Source organism: Corythoichthys intestinalis, unplaced genomic scaffold (assembly GCF_030265065.1).
Source record: "Corythoichthys intestinalis isolate RoL2023-P3 unplaced genomic scaffold, ASM3026506v1 HiC_scaffold_24, whole genome shotgun sequence".
Classification (NCBI taxonomy): Eukaryota; Metazoa; Chordata; class Actinopteri; order Syngnathiformes; family Syngnathidae; genus Corythoichthys; species Corythoichthys intestinalis.
This window is the reverse complement of record NW_026651593.1, coordinates 4,025,427-4,045,995: the sequence shown is the minus strand read 5'-3', so window position 1 is coordinate 4,045,995 and position 20,569 is coordinate 4,025,427. Positions and strand designations below refer to the sequence as shown.

The 20,569-nt window shown below is 39.7% G+C and overlaps 1 protein-coding gene across 3 annotated transcripts in view; it reads left to right on the top strand.

Moving 5' to 3' along the window:
* LOC130911284 (chondroitin sulfate synthase 1-like) overlaps window positions 1–20,569 on the top strand; it is a 61,078-nt gene that overhangs the window by 18,375 nt on the left and 22,134 nt on the right. For all 3 annotated transcript variants that reach the window (XM_057829150.1, XM_057829151.1, XM_057829149.1), the window contains exon 2: window positions 8,613–9,111. In XM_057829150.1, coding sequence (XP_057685133.1) covers window positions 8,613–9,111 — 499 coding nt within the window. The remainder of the gene's footprint in view (window positions 1–8,612; window positions 9,112–20,569) is intronic.

Genomic DNA, 20,569 nt, shown 5'->3' with positions numbered 1-20,569 from the left:
GTAAAGAATGCCATTTCCTGTTCCCACTAGGGGGCGCCAGGCCTAATGAGTAATATTTCAATGCAGTCGTGTTCAGGCTGGGATATCTCATATACATGCTAGAAATGAAAAAGATTGAACATTGTATCACGAAGTTTTTAATCATTTTCTGAATTTGGTATTTTGCCTAAAAATGGCCAACTTTGGGACTACGCCCAGGCCAGACCCTTGGATGAAAACTCACCATTTTGAAAACTTAAGATCTCATATGTCTCCTGAATAGTCTGACCAATTTTGAAGACGATCCAACTATTTTCTTCAGCGACAAGGTCTCAAATGTAAATCGATAAAATTTCGCATTTGATCCAAAATTTCCGACTTCCTGTTGGATTTGGAATATAGGTGCAAGAGACTTTTTGGAGCAGTTTTACACAATGTATCGACTCACCAAATTTCATCATTCTACGTTGAAAAAACCTAATAGGACAGGCCTTTTTGAAAATTTCAAGGGGGCGCCACTGAGCCTTTTTGTTAATTTTTTTCAAAGATTATCAAAATTTACGCAAAGTTGAACATATGTGCACATTTTGGTGAGTTTTCGTGCATGTTCAAGCCTCCAAATGTGAACTCCAACTGTGAACCGAAAAAATTTCAGATTCAATCCAAAATAACCGATTTCCTGTTGGATTTGGAATATGGGTGCAAGAGGCTTTTTTGAGCAGTTAGGCATAAGGTATCTACTCCCCAAATTTCATTGCTCTACGTTGAAAACCTGAGAGGAGAGGCCTTTTTGAAAATTTTAAGGGTCAAGGGGGCGCCACTGAGCCATTTTTTGACATTTTTTCAAAACGACGCAAGATTATCGAAATTTACGCGAATCTGCACGTATGTGCAAATTTTGGTGACTTTTCGTGCATGTTCAGGCCTCCAAATTGGCCATTTTCATTTGCCCTGAAAAAAGAATAATAATAATAATAATAATAATAATCCTTTGCAAAACAATAGGGCCTTCGCACGCTTAGTGCTCGGGCCCTAATAATAATAATAATAATAATCCTTTGCATTACAATAGGGCCTTCGCACGTCTAGTGCTCGGGCCCTAATAATAATCCTTCGAAGAACAATAGGGCCTCGCACGCTGAGAGTGCTCGGGCCCTAATAATAATAATAATAATCCTTTGCAAAACAATAGGGCCTTCGCACGTCTAGTGCTCGGGCCCTAATATAAAAAAATAATAATCCTTTGCAAAACAATAGGGCCTTCGCACGCTTAGTGCTCGGGCCCTAATTATAACAGTGTAATTTTTTTTTTTAATAAAACCCGGACCGGCCCATCTGCCCGGCCGGCCCTTCTGGAATCGTCCAGAAGCTCCCGATTAGTCACTCCGGGCCTGGTGCTATATGAGATGGTGAACATGTAAAAAAAGAAAACGACTGCGATAGTGTAGGGCTGCGGCTATCTATTATTTTAGGTAGCGATGCACGATAATACATTTTTTAACAGATAATTTCCTCCTCGTTCCAGCCGATAACCGATAATGTCAAGCCGATACTTTTATTAAAAGCTATATGTAACATTTTAATTATACACAAGAGCAACTATTACTGTGCAAAAAACAGAAATTATTGTTCTTTTTTTTCTGCATCAAATGTAAACAAGTAGTAAATTTCAACATCTAAAAAAATGACAGATTGTGTAATGGTAAACTTTTGCCAACAATTACCTACAGAATACATACCTAAATTGCACGAAAATGCCTTTAAAAGTAAGCAATTCCTAACATATATAACATTACTACACTGCAAAAACACACCTCCTTAAAATTAAATTTCCTTGTTTTCTGTGTAAATCTTTTGGAAATACGTGAAATTATCTGCTAGCGCTCCAAGTAAATTTTTCTCACTTAGATTCCTTCAAATAAGAAAAGCTTATTTTCAGCTATCTATTTAACAGCTTTATTTCAAGCAATAAATTATATATTTAATCCTTAAAAAACTTGTCAGAAATGTTCTTTGTTCAAGAATAGATATGGTTTAAAACATTATTTGAAAACAAATTGTTTTTGATTTAAATGAAAAATGACCAATATTTAGATGTATGGACTTAGGAAGAACAGAGTAATATTTACTTCAAGTAAGTGGAATAATCTGGCGCATTCATCTGTTAGTCTTTAACACTCAAAACAAGATGGAGCGAGTTATTTGACTCGATTTAAGAAAAATAATCTGATTTAGACGTTATAAATATGCAGTGTGCTGAATGCAATAATGAGCCAGGCAGTTTTGTGAGTGTGGTTTGGTGCATGTTGAAATTACAGTGGGGCAAATAAGTATTTAGTCAACCACTAATTGTGCAAATTCTCCCACTTGAAAATATTAGAGAGGCCTCTAATTGTCAACATGGTTAAACCTCAACCATGAGAGACAGAATGTGGAAAAAAAAAAAAAAAAAGAAAATCACATTGTTTGATTTTTAAAGAATTTATTTGCAAATCATGGTGGAAAATAAGTATTTAGTCAATACCAAAAGTTCATCTCAGTACTTTGTTATGTACCTTTTGTTGGCAATAACGGAGGCCAAACATTTTCTGTAACTCTTCACAAGCTTTTCACACACTGTTGCTGGTATTTTGGCCCATTCCTCCATGCAGATCTCCTCAAGAGCAGTGATGTTTTGAGCTCGTTGGGCAACACGGACTTTCAAGCAAATCAAACAATGTGATTTTCTTTTTTTTTTTTTTTTTTTCCACATTCTGTCTCTCATGGTTGAGGTTTACCCATGTTGACAATTACAGGCCTCTCTAATATTTTCAAGTAGGAGAACTTGCACAATTAGTGGTTGACTAAATACTTATTTGCCTCACTGTATCATCTAACCACTGTGCCGTCATGATAAGCATGCTTACTTGACTGACATCACCTGTCCAAATATCCGTGGTAAAACTGATGTGATCAGCATGTTTTTCACGAAGAATGGTGGTTGTATAATGCAGGTAAGCACGCACCCGAAAAGTAGTGGGGCTCCAGATGGTGTAAAAGCAGCCGAAACCCCATCGTCCCCGTCCTTCATGATGGCTGGTCACCGAAGGCTATAAACTGCATTATTTTTTCATCCGGGTCTCTCGTCCAACCAAGCCTGGCCTCTCCTCGCGCAAAATGAGCACCCGCGCCAGGCTTCAGTCTGGCTGTGGTGCTAAATGAGTTGAAATGGAGATGAGCGGGGGCGGCGCTGCCCGCGACCGAGCCGACGGCTGGTTGTCAAAAGCGTCTCAAGCCCCGTAGCTTTTCCATTTGTTTTTCTATTAGCTTTAGCCTTTGCGCTAGCGGCAGCCTCTTATTCATTCCACAAATATTTGTGATGCAGCTTTAAATGGCTGATCATTTCAGTGTTGTTGAATGAGGACGCTTTCTTTCAGCCTCGCGGAACTTCTGTAGTACTGTACATGTTTTGCAAATGGCGAGAGCGTTATTTGTTTCACACACGGAAAAGTAAACGCACACTTGTGATGGAGCCGCCAAGATATCAAGCATTTCGTGTGACGTCACTCATACGACAGGGGCTTCAGATGGAGGAGGGGTTGAGGCGGCGGTGCAGAATTGAACAAAACTGCACACATTTGGAGGCTAAATCAAGTACATAATTATCGGATTGCATTATCGGTTGAATTTTTTAAAATCTGGATTACCTGTGTGACATCATAATTGCCATTATCGGCCGATAATTATCGGTAAACGATAATATCGTGTATCTTGAATTTTATTAGTCGATTAATCGATGAACCAGTTAGTTCGAATAATCACGAAATGGGATAAGGAGCATAAAAAAATTAAAATACCTGAGCTGTGCCTCAAATGGTATAAAAAGAATAAATCAATGAGGATTTAAGTACAAAAACCGAAGTATTGGCTAATTTAGATAGCAAACATCTGCTTGCTTAAATGCTATAAGATGATAGCATCTTTTTTGTGTGTTTTTTTGGTACAATGCTCTTAACAAATGGTTCAAACACATATCCTCACAAAAACAGGTAAATATACCTATAAACTAAATTATGAATATATTAAAAAACATTAGCTCAAACAACAACTTGGCTAATTTTGGTCTTAACAGGGAGCAGCTGGATTCAGTCATGTGAAATGAGTTAGGTCATGTTCACTGTTGCCGCTAGAGGGCAGTGTTTCCACCTAAATCAATAAAACAAAATGCAAACACTTTCAAAACAAACCAGTAAAACGCCACTTAAATTAAACAAATACTCGAAACCCGAAGCAGCAAGATATAATTTGAATCTTTTTCTAATCGAATTTCTCGAGTTAATCGATAAATCGTTGAAGCACAACACTAGTGTCATTTTACATGTAGAAAACGAATTTAGCATTCAAATTTATTATTATTTTTTTTTTACTATTTCATAGCTGTTCCAGCCAAAACAGTGCCACAGCCAGAGTAATAGGGCGGTAGGTGGGTTCTCTATTGCGTGGTTCCCAGGGTGGGTTCTCCTCTTTGCCTGGGCTGCCAGTTGCGGGGGTAGAGGACGGGGTTAAGGCTCCTGTCCCGCGCCATCCCACGCTGGCGGCCCTGCACTCTCTTGCTTCCACCTTCCCCTTTATTTTCTACCTAGGTATCCTCCTTGGGCTCCGGCATGGGTCGGTGGAGTGTCGCCCACTCCAGGTGGGAATCCTTTCCTGCGCCGTGCCTAGTGGGCCATTGGGGTCTCGCAGTGTTGGGTGGAGGATTGCGATGGTGGCGCGTCCCATCATATTTTCCCTGAAGGCCAGATAATGGGGGCGCGGATGGTCCAGAAGACCACCCTGGGTCCCGGGGGGATGGCGGCAGCGCCCTTGCCGGAGCTGCAGGGGAGGAGGGTGTTGCCCTGGGGCAGCCCCCGTGCAGCATTTCCACTTGTCTGCTGTACTATCACACATCTTATGGGATTCACCATTGTTGGGTGCAATTAGACACACTTAAAGGGTATGAAAACGCAAAGGGGGTGTGAGACATCAATAGAACCGTTATGTGCCAAGATAACAAATATTGATAAAGTTAACAAAAAAATCAATCACATTAATGAGCAATTATCGAAAATAGATCGAAAATGACGAACATTTCCGAAAGTGTTCCGGAAACAGCCGAATGGGGCGGAGACGTCATAACAAGGAAACAAAAGGTCGAGGCAGGTGCCATCGTTGTTTATCGAGGAGAGAGTTGCGTTCCTGTTCTATTAAAAAATCGCTAAAATGGTTCAAACCTGTCATGCTATGTGGTTTACAAATAGCCATTTGTCGCACTGTAGTACCCATAAGTTCCCGAACGCGAGAAAAAGAGCTGGACTACGCAGACAATGAGTAAAGTTCGTCAGTGCTAAGAGGGCTAATTTTGCAATTTTACAGGGAAACGGGAACCTGACGAGCCAGAAGATGTGCCTACAACCTCAAAGAAAACAAAATTTATGCTACTTCCCAATCATTAAAGACACACGAACTGCGAAGGAGTGAATTCGTGACCCGTATGTGAATAAATCGAGTGATTAGAGCATGTCTGTGGAACAGGAATATCAGCTTGTAGAGATCGCAAATCACGGCGACTTAAACGTACATTGGAGACAACAACTCTACCGAAGTTCTGGATTAAAGTCATTTCGGAATATCCCGACATCGCTTGGAGCGCGCTGAAAACTGTGCTACAATTTCCAACTTGGCTAGCTTGATGCTAGCTTCTCTCACTCTCCCATCTCGTCTCAACGAAACAAACTCAGCCCTCCCACTGATTCAGCGGGTGAGTTGTATTTTTTCCCTGCACTTAACACGACGGGGCTAAAAACAAATGCTATTTTATATTTGCTGTATTTTTCTGCCGCACATTGCCGGTGTTCTGACAAAGTTGGCCTGCGCATAACGTTAAAAAGGACCACGATTGCAGCGATTCCTAAGTACACACTACAAACTTTCTTTAAAGAAAGGAATATTAACTTACGTTTGCCATGTTTGGCGCACACAACAACTGCACGTAGCCCTCTCACCTAACGACTTCGCCGCGTCGTTAAGCGTTAATTTATGCCATTTCCGTGTTGCACATGTATGTTTGTGATGTAAATAGTTTTTTAGCACCATTGGATAACATTGAGAGTCCAACTGAATATAAAAGAGGGACACCGGTCCGTGAAAAAAAAGACCCAAATCACACCGGGGACCCCTGCTCTAATCCCATTCATATTTGTGTCGGTTGGCAGAGCGAAACCGATGATAGCATATTAAATGATAATTATTCTATACATGACTTTATTTTGCGGTCACGATGTATCAGCTTCACAAAAAGAAATGCAAAACATACCATTTGGTGTTTCCCACACGAACTGTTGTCGGGGTTTCATCAGTGTGATTGCTCCCCTCAATGATCCTTTCGTTAGGCTGCATTGGCTTTCGTTTGGGCACAAATTGATAACCCAAAACACCAAAGAAAGGTTCATAACTCTCCTCTTCACCATTAGAAGAATGTTCGCTACGTCGGATTCATCGCTGCAACTAGAAACGTAATTGTCCGCCATCATCGCCGCCATTCAGTACTAAAGCACTGAGCCGGTTGTTTCCTTGTTTTGATGTCACGCCCACAATCTGCCAGATTTCCGGGATCTCGGAGGCGGGTCTCTTTAGCTTGAAATTGACCCAAATTTCTCTTACTTTCTTGGTGTTGCGATGTGTGTAATTACACGAAGTGACATGATATGAATCCAAAAGGCATTCGTTTATGGATAAATGATGGAATATTAGCATTTCCCCAGGTGTTGACATACACTTTAAGTAGAGAGAATGTCGGTGCCAGGATTGGCGATCAGGGAGGATAGAATAGGATGTCAACATATCCACACGTACTAGTGATTCACGTATTACTGGGTTCTAGGCATGTGCGGTATTATATTCTGTCGGTATGATAACCTCAAGCCAAAATATCACGGTTTCACAATATTGCAATTGCAGCTCTAAAATGTGTTACTTGGAAATATCTGGGTTTATGATAATAAAATAAAAATAATACAAAATTAAACAAAAAAAAAAAAAAAAATTCCCATTGAACGGGATTTTTATTTTTCAAAACATATTAGGAAATTGGAACATAAGTATAATGTTAAAAAAAAAAAAAATCTAAAATGAAAATAAATGCAGTCCTTTAAGTAAGCCTAAACCCACAGCTCAACATTATTACCATCAGAACAAAAATAATTGAATTATTTTCCATAAAAAGTAGGTGTGTATGACTCGTATCATGTTTACATTATACACACACTTTCTTAACACAGACAGTGGCGAAAGAGTATAAAACACCACATTTTACCACTACTAGACACACCAAGCACGCTGGAGTTAACTCTCGTAGCTGGTGGAAAACATTTATGACAGTGTTTACTAGCCTTTAATTTTGTATAAATGTGAAAACATATTGGATGTATTGCCTCCTCGGCAGCCACCCTCCGCAATTATGTTTTACATGTCAGTTGGCCCTCCTCTCAGCCGCGGCCTTCTGTAACATTTCTGTTGCCAAAATATTCCAAAATCATGGATTTGGTTTTCTTCGATGGGGGGGAAAACGTTCAGGAGTTTCACCTCCTCCGGCCATCGTGCAGCACAGCTGACTCACTGGCACTGAGCAACAGCTGCAAGCGAGGGATTTCTCCATGCATTTTTGGGACATAAAAAAATAGCTAATACCTTAAGGACGGTATGACAGAAAATGCTTGTGGTTTTGAAACCGTGACGTTTTCATACCAAGGTATACCTAGAAACTGGTAATCGGCACATGCCTACTGGGTTCTACACCTCACATTGCTGATTTATGTACACTCCACCCATCACATCTTTCTGACTCACCCCCCTCCACTTTCTCCTCGGTCATGCTCCAACATGGTGTTCACAGGAAGTACAATTAGCTAAAGATAGCACCACTATATTCATCTGTTGTGTATGTGTTCAATGTATTTATTGTTGTTGTTTGTTCTTCTCTTCTGTCTCTTCTATTTTCCTTGCTGTCCCCCCATTACCCCTTCCTGCTCGCTGCTGTCTACTAATAAACAAAACACAATGAATAATCGCAGTGGGAGTATATCATACTCCCATGTGATACATTAAAATTGTTTAGACCATAAGGACCCTCTGTTTCCTGTTTTCCGTGTCAAAGCAGCTGAACGGGACAGTTAAAAAAAATAGTTATGCATGTGTGTGCATAAGCATGTGAGCAACAAAACAATGAAAAGTCTGTCAGCCTCGGTTTAAATTTAGCTAATTCTCCTAAACAAAATGGATTGTGGCTGCAGCCGCTGCCTCGTGACTTCGACGCAAACCCTGCCCATGTCGCTATCTATCTTGTTCGCTCTGGTCGGCAAACTTATCCATGTCACTTCCTTTTGATTTTGGAGCATTTACAGGTCACTTGCTATTGGTTTTGGGTCACTTCCTTTAGCCCCCCCCCCCCTAAATACAGCATTTCCTACGAACTAATCGGCTGCTATCGAAGGCTGTCTACCATTGACAAACTCATCGAAATTGCCGGCAGAATGACGATCTGTGGCAGTCTGTTTTTTTTTTTTTCAAGATGAAAAGCGGATTCTTGCGCCGTTTCTCATTTTTGTGTCATTTTGAAGAACATGGGCCCGAAGCATCCCTGGCCGCGTGGAGTTCTTCTCCAGCGAGGGCTCTGACGCGGCGGCGACGGGCGTCCCGGTGGTGGCGCTAAGCGGCGTGGACGACTCCTACCCTCCTCAGAAGAAGTCTTTCATGATGCTCAAATACATGCACGACCACTACCTGGAACGCTTCGAGTGGTTCATGCGGGCTGATGACGACGTCTATGTCAAGGGCGAGCGTCTGGAGAGCTTCCTGCGGGGGTTGAACAGCAGCGCCCCCGTATTCCTGGGACAGACCGGCATGGGCGCCCGCGACGAGCTGGGCAAGCTGGCGCTGGAGCCCGGCCAGAACTTCTGCATGGGCGGGCCCGGCGTTGTCATGAGCCGCGAGGTCCTCCGCCGCGTGGCGCCGCACCTACGCCGCTGCCTGCGCCAGATGCACACCGCGCACGAGGACGTGGAGGTGGGCCGCTGCGTGCGACGCTTCGCCGGGGTACAGTGCGTCTGGTCCTATGAGGTCAGTACCTATGGATCGCCTCCTATTGATTTTATCTCACTTTCCACAAGTTGTGAGTCATTTCGGAGTAACTTCCTGTACATTTTGAATCATTTCCTGTTGATCTTGGGCCGTTTCGGGCTCACTTTCTGCGCATTAAGGGACATTGTTTTATTTTAGGGCATTTCAGGTCACTTCCTTTTGATATTTCCCCCCCCAATGGAAATATTAGGATGTTTTTGTCATATTTTGGTGAAGCCATACATTTTTGGCAAAAACCATAGACACCATTTGTGCGTCTTGATTTCCTTAACTCTTTTTTTTTTTTTTTTTTTTTTTTTTTTTTTATGTTTAAATGAGTTGAATTGGATCAAAAATGTGGGACGAGATACATTTTAACTTTTGTAACTTTAAGTGGAAATGGATGAGGGATTTATTTTTATTTATTTTTGGTCGAAAACCTTAGTTTTTTATGCAACTAAACGTTTGGAGTGAAATAAAATTTATTATTTTTACTTTTTTATTATGTAAGAAATTTAACATTTTTAATTTAAAAAAAAAAAAGGTAAAATATACTTAATAGTAAGATTTGAACTTACAATTAAATTAAAAATGGAAAATTAATGCAATATTAAGTTTTAGTATTTTGCTTTGAATATTTTAGATAATATTTTTTTGATGATTTTTAAAAAATTTCCGTGTTTTTAAAATAGAAAATCTTTTAACAACGTTTAAATATTTCATGATTATTTTATTCTGATTATTAAGATTAAAAACTAGGGCTTTCAAACGATTAAAATTTTTAATCGAGTTGATAACAGCTTAGAAATTAATCGTAATTGCATTTCAAACCATCTATAAAATATGCCATATTTTTCTGTAAATTATTTTTGGATTGAAAAGATAAGACACAAGACGGATATATACATTCAACATACGGTACATAAGTACTAGAGCTGGGAATCTTTGGGCACCTAACGATTCGATTACGATTACGATTCAGAGGCTCCGATTCGATTATGAAACGATTATTGATGCACCCCCCTCCTTTTTTTTAAATTTTTTAAATTTTTTTTAATGTTTTGTACATTAGTTCCAAAATTGTTCAAAAATACTCTCAGGCTAAACCACACTACTATTTCAGTATCAAGTTAACATATAGTAGTAAACAAATATACAAAAATAACATTAAATAAAAAACTCCAGTCCCCATTCTGTATCAACAGCTTTAAACTACATTCAATTAATTTAATGTTGTGAATCAACCGTTAAATTTGTTAAAATTGCTCCCGTTATTCCATAATTTCCCTTTTGTCTACTTTCGACTTGTGAAAGTTTTAAAACTATTTTAAAGATAGATTCAAGTCAATATTTTACTGATTTAGGAGTATTTTAGATAAAAAGTTAATTAGGTTTGCTTGGAAGGTTCGCTACAACAGCCTTGCAGGGAAGTGTACTGCTTTAAGATGGCGGCCGTTTATACCGCCCGCATCTAGCTTTTTGTAGATGTGCTGCTAACACTACCAAATCTATAATGCATCTAGTCCTATATAAATGATATCCACCGTAACATTGTATGAATGTACTTTGTGGCAGCTTTTCGGCAGCAGTCAGGTATGTTGTTGTGTATTTTTTATCTCGTTGCGTGAGTTGAGCTAGAGCCGTGAGTTGAGCATTGGCATTAACCGAGGGGCCGGGTAATGGGAAGCATGATGTTTAGCTACTCTCGCTCCGTTCCGTCCTGAAGACCGCGCGGCGCGCTGAGTGTTGTGTACTTCCGCTTTACTTCGCATATTTCAATAATCGGAATTTGGATGTTTGTGAATCGTTCTCGAATCTTCCACGGCCGAATCGCGAATACGTAATCTTAGAATCGGAAATTTTGCACACCTCTAATAAGTACTGTATTTGTTTATTATAACAATGAATTGACAAGATGGCATTAACATTATTAACATTCTCTTAAAGGGATCGATGGATAGAAAAACTTGAATGTTATGTGATGAATGTTAGTACAAGTTATAGAAATTTTATATTAAAACCCCTCTTAAAGTTTTCGTTTTATTAAAATTTGTAAAATTTCCAATCAAAAAATAAACTAGTAGCTCGCCATTGTTGATGTCATTACACCATGCTCACTCCCCAAACCCATAAAATAATTTGGACCCAAGCGCCAGCAGAGGGCGCCAAACAACAAAAAACAAGTAACAAGCGGACATTACACTGCTGTCATTTTAATCTGAGCGGGGCATGTGCGTTAATTGTGTCTAATATTTTAACGTGATTAATTAAAAAAGTAAATACCGCCCGTTGACGCGATAATTTTGACAGCCCTATTAAAAACTAATCATTTTCTTAAAATATATTTTAATTAAAATTCTATTTAAATTTGAAAAAATGAACTAAGGAAAAATCTTGTTTTTTATTTTATTTAAATAAATTTCTAAAAATTGGAAATAATTTAAGAAAAGTTTTTCATATTCTGTCATTCTTAAAATAAAAAAATTGAAAAACAAAATACAGTGAAATCTTCATTATTTTTCTTTGAATATTAAAGAAAACAAGGGTAAACAAGAAGAACTATATTATATACAAAATAAATATTTAATTTGTTCAATTTTATGTTTGATGTTGAACAAAAACAAAAAAAAACACCAAAGCTTTTTTTACTTTATAATTCCAAAAGCTGGTAAATTTTCTGGCTAGTACAGTAATAGCAAACGAGAACCAAAAAATGAGCTAGCGACAAAGTACTTTGGAAGTCTGTCACAATCCACAAGTATTGCAACATTTTTCTTCTGAATTCCTTTCTCACAACATTTGTCACCCACCCACGAGGTCTACGTTTCCCCCCGCTGTCATGCTTTCCCACTCCATCTGCTTTCCTTCTTTTGCCAGTGTGGTGTCTTTCTCCCACCCCGAGCCGCTTTCTTACACCGCCCTTCTTCAAACTTAGTCTATTTTCCATTCTGACGCCACAGGAAAATAGCCTTTTAAATCATTGGTTGCCACTGACAATGCTAGACGTCCAATTCATGTGAACCGGGAGGGTGGGGCTGGTAGCAATAAACTCTTTTTTTTTTTTTTTTGGACATATAGTTGTGAAAAACTCACTTCAATTGATGGCAGAAGCATGAGAGCTTTCATTGCCCCTTCCAACATGGCCGCCTTGAGGTCACATTCTCATCATAGTCAATGCATGAAGTCCTAACAAAGTAGCTTAATTCTTCACTGATTTTTTTTTTTAAAGATTATGCTCTCAAAGTCAAAGCACCTGCTATTTACTTATTGTCTGCCATTGACGGCACTAGACGTCCAATCTGTTTGTAGTGGGAGGGGTCATCGCTGCTACCAACATCGCCGCCTTGAGGTCGCGTTCTCATCAATGTAGGTGCATAAAGTCCTTACTGGCCAATTTCTCAACCGATTTTTGAAAGATTTGTTCATGGAAGTCAAAGCATCTGCTATTTACAGATTGTCTGCACTAGATGTCCAAGCCGTTTGCAGTGGGAGGAGTCATCGCCCCTACCAACATGGCCACCCTGAGGTTGCATTATCATCAATGTCAGTGCATTAAGTCATAACTAGTTTATATCTCAACTGATTTTTGATCTACTACCAACATGGTCGCCTTCCCTTCAAAGTTAATGCATTACATCCTAACTAGCTTATTTGTCAACCGATTTTTGAAAGATTATTTCATTAATGTCATAGCAGTCACTATTTACACATCTATTTGGTGTGGGAGGGGTCATTGTCCCTACCAATATGGTTGCCCTGAGGTCTCATTTTCATGAAAGTCAATGAATTAAGTCTTAACTAGCTTATTTCTCAACCAATTTTTGAAAGATTATTTCAACAATGTCAAAGCATCTGCTATTTACACATTGTCTGCCATTTACTGCACTTGACGTCCAATCCATTTGTAGTGGGAGGGGTCATTGCTTTTACCAACATGACCGCCCTGAAGCCACGTTCCCCTCAAAGTTAATACATTACATCCTAACTAGCTTATTTGTCAACGATTTTTTGAAAGATTATTTCATCAATCTCAAAGCCTTTGCTATTCACACATTGTCTGACACTGACTGCACTAAAAGTCCAATCATTTGTTGTGGGAAGGGTCATTGCCCCGACCAACATGGCCGCCTGAGGTCGCATTCTCACCGAAGTCAGTGCATTAAGTGCTAACTAGCTTATTTTTCAACCGATTTTTGAAAGATTATTTCATTAATGTTTAAGCATCTGCTTTTTACACATTATCTGCCATTGACAGCACTAGACATCCAATCCGTTTGGTGTGGGAGGAGTCATCACCCATACCAATTTAGACGCCCTGAGGTCGCGTTCTCATCAAAGTCAGTGCATTAAGTCCTAACTAGCTTATTTCTCAACCGATTTTTGAAAGATTATTTCATCAATGTCAAAGTAATCGCTAGTTATACATTGTCTGCCATTGACAGCGCTAGACGTCCAATCCGTTTAAAATGGGAGTGCTAGCTCCCAATGAACAAACATACACACTGCCGTTCTCCCACTTCAAATGAATCGGACGTCTGCTTGTGATTAACTCCTGTGAGGGTTGGAATTGCCCTGAAAAACACAAGAAATAACACAAAAGTAACAGGAAGTGATCTGAATATGCACCAAAATTAACAGGACGTGACCTGTATGACGAGACTTTTTTTTAGTTTTTTTAAGTTTTAAGTTAAGTTTTTTTAATGGCCAAAAAAAGGGACTGTTTTCGCATATTTAATTTTGAATGTTTTGTAATTGGCATAAAAAGGAGGATTTTTCCAGCAAGCGCGTACGGCCGGCAATCACGGGATCCTTGTTGGCGTCGGTGCTTTCGGGTCAGGCTCCGACCTTCTTGACCGACATCCCGTCGGTATCCAATTAGCGCAGATTAGCAGCTAAGCGTCTTAGCGCCGCGTACGGGGCGGCCCAAAAGCACCCTCGCTCGCTTGCCCGCCCGCTACTTTCCGCTTCAAGTCGTCGAAACACGTCCTGTCAAAGCAAAGAGGGCAATTTGTGTCATGGGTGTTTCTTTTAAGGGAGTACTTGGAAGAATATTTTGCTACCCATTAGGGATTACTTTAGCAGATTAAAGATACTTTTGGTTACTTGTAGGACTGAATTGATCAGAATAAGGAACAGTTTGCCAACTTATGTAGTACAACCCCAAACAAAAAGTATGGAATCACCAGTCTTGGACGAACACTCACTGAAATTTTATCATGTAGTACAAATTCAGATAAAAAGCTTGAGAAAATAATGAATTGAGTTCAAAAGTGCAACTCTTTAGCATTCAGAAACACTAAAAGAAATGAATAAAAAACATTGTGGTGTTCAGTAAATGTTACTTTTATTGAGCAAGTGCAGGGAAATATATATGGAATCACTCCATTCTGAGGAAAAAAATATGGAATCATGAGAAACAAAGAAATAACAATCAAAACACATCTCTAGTTTTTAGTAGCACCACCTCTAGCTCTTATGACAGCTTGCAGTCTCTGAGGCATGGACTTGATGAGTATTCTTCATCAATTTGGTGCCAACTCTCTTTGGTTGCAGTTGCCAGATCATCCTTGCAGTTTGGAGCCTTGCTGAGGACCTTTTTTTTTTTCCAATTTCCACCTTAGGTTTTCAATAGGGTTGAGATCTGGGCTGTTTGCAGGCCATGACATTGACTGGATGTGTCTTTCTTCAAGGAATGCTTTAACAGTTTTAGCTCTGTGGCAGGATGCATTGTCATCTTGGAAAATGACAAACATATTTTCAATTGAAGGGATAAGAAAGCTGTCTAAAATTTCAATGTAAACTTGTGCATTTATTGAAGATTTAACCACAGCCATCTCCTCAGTGCCTTTGCCTGACATGCAGCCCCACATCATCAAGGACTGAGGGAATTTTGATGTTTTCTTCAGGCAGTGATCTTTGTAAATCTCACTGGAACAGAACCAAACCAAAATTCCTGCATCATCGCCTTGTCAAGAGTCAAGAATCTGCATTGGATTCATTTTGGCGGTCCTTCAAATCTTGTGAACATCTGAAAATTCAGCCCCCAAAGCCAGTTTCACTTAGCAACATGAAATTTGGCAGACATGTCTAGCATGAGCAAACGCATCAAAAAAGTCTCAAGAAGGCATGTCCGAAAATATAGAGAACCTCTGCTGTTTTGGTTTGAAGAGGACATTTTTAAGCTCATTTTGGTGGTCCTTCTAATATTGTGAACATTTGAAAATTCAGCCCTCAAATCCAGTTTCACTTTGCACCGTGAAATTTGGCAGACATGTCTAGCATGAGCAGACGTGCAAAAAAGTCTGAAGAAGCCATGTCCGAAAACTAGGGCTGTCAAAATTATCGAGTTAACGGGCGGTAATTAATTTTTTAAATTAATCACGTTAAAATATTTAACGCAATTAACGCAGGCACGGGACGACCTACTCATGCATTGCCGCAAACAGAACAAAATGGCGCCGTGTAATGTATATTGTGAGCTAAGAGGCAGAGACAAGTGAGTGGTGTTTTATCTTGTCTTGAAAAAACTAGAAGACTTCGAGTGCCGTGTTCAACGTTTTATTTATTGCATTCAACAAACTTAAATGCCGACAGTCCGGCTACAAATGCGGCGCTCTTTTTTTTTTTTTTTTTTTTTTTTTTTAAAGCCTCAGTGGCCCTCTGGCTCATAGACAATCGCAACATAGATATAACAATACAGCAGCATGGATCCAACAGTGCCACAACATAGAACAGCATAACACAGAATACCAAAATGTCACAAGTGGAGTGAACACCGGTACAAAGAGCTGGCTCTTTGAAGTGAACGATAAGTGCCGGCACCATCTCTCGAGTGCCGGCTCTGTCATTTTCCCTCTCTTTCTATGTGGCTCTCTCTTTTTCTTAACGCCCTGTATTGAACATAACACAGAGAAGATATACCAATTGCAGCCACCATTGACATTCATGTTGCCCAAAATTTTACAAATTTTATTAAAACGAAAACATACAGAGGGGTTTTACTTTTAATATAAAATTACTATAACTTGTACTCGTATTTATCTTTTAAGAATTAAAAGTCTTTCTATCCGTGGATCCCTTTCACAGAAAGAATGTTTATGTTAATGCGGTCTTGTGGATTTATTGTTATAATAAACAAATACATTACTATTGTACAGTATGTCGAATGCATATATCCGTCTTATCTTTCCATTCCATCAATAATTTACAGAAAAATATGGCATATTTTAGAGATAGTTTGAATTGCGATTAATTGCGATCAATTACGATTAATTAATTTTTAAGCTGTGATTAACTCGATTAAAAATTTTAATCGTTTGACAGCCCTACCGAAAATATAGAAAAACTCTGCTGTTTTGGTTTGAAGAGGACATTTTTATGCTAATTTTGGTGGTCTTTCTAATATTGTGAACATTTGAAAATTCAGCCCCCAAAGCCAGTTTCACTTAGCACCCTGAAATATGGCAAACATGTCTAGCATGAGCAGACGTGCACAAAAGTCTCAAGAAACGATGTCTGAAAATATAGAGAAACTCTTCTACTTTGGTTTGAAGTAGACAAGTCTGCGGCTTGTGTTGACATCTTGCGCTGGTTTAGCAATTAGTGCTCACGTTCCTCAGAATGAGTGTCACACCTGGACGGTCCAACTGGTGCGCCAAAGCACAGCTGGCTCTGGCGGTGAGATCAAACACAGACGAGGCTGTAATTAGTCCCCCCCGACCTCCTTCCAGGCTTCTAGGAAGGAATTTTTAGTATCCTCCTTCCGCTCCAAGTGGTTCCTACGCCACTGCGGGGCGTCGTAAGAACACGTGTCAGGTGGCTAATGATGGAATATACGTAGCTCGGTGGCATTTCATTTCTTTGGCTGCCATTTCTTCTTTTCCTAATTACCACGGGACAAAGAAAAAGAGGCAACTATATAGACCCCTATCACCAACGTCACACAATGATCTTAATTGTGGTTGTCAGCCCCAAATCTTCTAAATATATATTAAATGCATCTTACCAGATATAAAATGACTACTACATAGTCTGTGGTGATCGTTTGGTGCCCAGATTTCTTGTCGAATTACAGCAGTCCATCTCGCTCTCCTCTTCGGGTCTCTCAGAATACGGTAGAACTTCAAGTCTCTCCGTCTATCTTCTCTGTTACTGCAACCAACCGCGACACACGCCTTCACCATTTTGATTATTAATGTTAACGAGCAGAAAAACACGCCGTAATAGGAGGCATGTACGTAGCGGTAATGTGTAAACACGACGAGCTGACACACAATATGGCGGCTCCAGTCAGGGGGGGGAGTTTTGACGTCATGTGCTAATTAATAGCTAATTAATACGCTCACTCGCCACCCTGTGGTCTGGGGTGTGAATTGCAACCTGTCAAAATGACGGACGGACTTCAGTTTTTTCCGTCACCGTTTTAAAAAAAACGGTCAACGACGGAAAATATTCGGTTAACGCGACCCCTGCTAGGGATGCAACGATACAGTTAAGTCACGGTTCGGTATAATTTTCGATACGAGGGACACGATTTACAATTCAATTCAATACATTTAATGCTCTCAAACAAAAAAATACAAGTGTTATTTATTTTTATTTATTTATTTATTTTTATTTTTTTATTTTGCTAACAAGCAAAAATAACAATGCCATCATATAAACACGCATTGTAGTCCAAAATATGTATGTGCTTACGTCTTACTGATCTGAAGAAATTTTGTATAAAAGTGCTGAGAACAATCTTAACTGTTGATTGCTACAGCTCTCTTAGCATCTAGGTTTCCCACATGAGCAAAATATCCTATAGACCCTACCCACCGACGTCACAAAATCACGTGATCGCTGTATTGTTCCGCCCCCTTGTCCGTCATTCTGTGTCTGTATTATCAATGGTTTCAATTGATCGAGCAATTTATAATGCATTTCATGGAAGACCCGGTGCTTTCGGATGCCGTAAACTCACTGGATGCGTTGCATAAAAGGCGTTATGTGGAAAAGCTTCAGTTTATCCATTCGCCAGATCCATATTTGATGCCTAAATCGATGTTTTTCGACCCGCTGTCTGCGCCATCTTTGCCTGACATCTGCTAGCTACCCTGATATTTACAACTATCTTGTCCACACAAAATCAGCCTATTCTCACGAAAGTTTGAAAAACTTTAAGAGCTTGGAGGCTTATAAATAATTCGTTGCTGGTTGGGTGAAACAGGTCCTCATCCACGAAAATTCGGCAGGAATCTATCTTGTGCTTGGAAAGGTGAGTTACGAAATTTTCAATTCAAAATCTTTTGTTCTTGCTAACATCCATTGTCAAGTCTAATGTATTTCATGTCATTTGTCAATGGAGCTAGGGCTTTTAATGTTTATATGGTTTAGCGATAGCACTCTCACTACATACATACGTGTATGTTGTCGGCGATTAGCCTAGCAATGATCTTAATTGTGGTTATCAGTAAGCCTGTCGCAATATGCAATAATTCCATTTATCGCACGATATATAAAAATGAAGGCGGTAATTTTTCTGCTGCGATTTATCGCCTCGCGTGCACGTGCGTGCGCGCGTGCAGCGGACGTGCTGTTAAAAGTTCGGATTCCTCGTTACCAACTGCGCAAAATGCATCTTCGTTCCAAGTCTGGCAAAAACTAGCGCCGGAGCCAATCTTTCCCATTATATCCTGTTGTTCAACGTATACCGGCCGCATCAGTGCTCCGGAGTGACTGTGGACCATCTACAGCGCGCCGGTGTCGTTGACGTGTGGGCGCTCTCGTCAGGAGTGACATTTCACGCGGGTGGCTGTTTTTCGGCACAACGCCGGATATTTACAACGAAGTCCGCCAAAACATTGTTACCAACTAGGCTGCTACGAACAACCTCGCTTTGACAATAAACAGCTGAATGAAATTAAGAGCGCTGTGTCATATGCTGGTGTTGCGTAATAATGAGCAGACGTGACTTCAGCGGCGCTTGTTAACTTTTTTAATGCGCACACACACTAGATATCATGAAATGGCACACTAGATGTGCTACGTCCCATGCCATTGGCTACGTGAGCACAGAGTGATTATGGGTTACGTAGTCCATATACTACATCGATGAATTCTAAACTGTCATGACTGAATGGAAGTTAAGAAGGCCAAATCATTCCATACCAGTGACTACAGATAATGTTGCAAATATTGTTAATTCAGTACGTGACACAGATGGATTCGGACCACAAATAGGATGTCTTGCTCATGTAGTAAACCTAGCTGCTAAGAAAGCTGTAGCAATCAACAGTGTGCCTTGCCTCACTTTACAAACAGTAAAGATTGTTCTCACCACTTTTGTACAAACGTTTTTCAGATCAGTAAGAAGTAAGCACATACAGTAAATATTATGCACTAAAATGCATGTTTATATGATGGCAATTTAAGTTTTGCTCGCTAGCAAAAAAAAAAAAAAACCGAAACAAAAAATATAATGGTTATTTTTTTTTTTACAGAGCATTAAATGTATTGAATCGGATCGAAAATTGTGACCCCCGTATCAAAAATCGTACCGAACCGTGACTTAACTGTATCGTTGCATCCCTATGGAACACCATTGCAGAAGCTAAGACGGGGAAAAGTTTTCATTTGCCTAAATGCTTAAGTTATTAAGTGCAATTTCTTTTTCTCTTTTTTTTTTTTTTTTTAACACATTTATTCTGTGGTGCTGTGCGGTATCAATATTTTTGTTTGTTTTTTTTTTTTACTTAAGAGGCATGGTCTATTGTTTTTAGTTGTGATTTCTTAAAAAGTATTTTTGAATTTATCTATTAATGTATACTGTATTCTCACTGTATTATTGTAAATTGGTTAAAAAAAAATTGGGGGGGCGCAATATCGCATATCGCAATAATTTATGAGAATAATTATCGCACACTAATATTTGGCATCGCGACAGGCCTAGTTATCAGCCCCAAACCCTCTAAATATATATTAAATGCATCTTACCAGATATAAAATGACTACTACATAATCTGTGGTAATCGTTTGGAGCCCAGTTTTCTCGTCGAATTGCAGCAGCCCATCTCGCTCTCTCCTCTCCGGGTCTCTCGGAATCCGGTAGAACTTCAAGTCTCTCCGTCTATCTTCTCTGTTATTGCAACCGACCGCCACACACGCCTTCACCATTTTGATTATTAATGTTAACGAGCAGAAAAACACGCCGTAAATAGGAGGAATGTACGTAGCCGTAACAGGTAAACACAATGTGTTGACGGACAATTGGGTGGCACCAGTCAGGAGGGCGGAGTTGTGACGTCACGTGGGTAGGGTCTATATTTGTGGTCCAAGTCCAATTGTGTCACATACTGAATTAACATTATTTGCAGCATTATCTATTGTCACTGGTATGGATTGATTTGGCCTGCTTAACTTCCATTTATTCACGGCGGTTTTTAATTCATCACTGTCGTGTATGGACTTCGTGTCC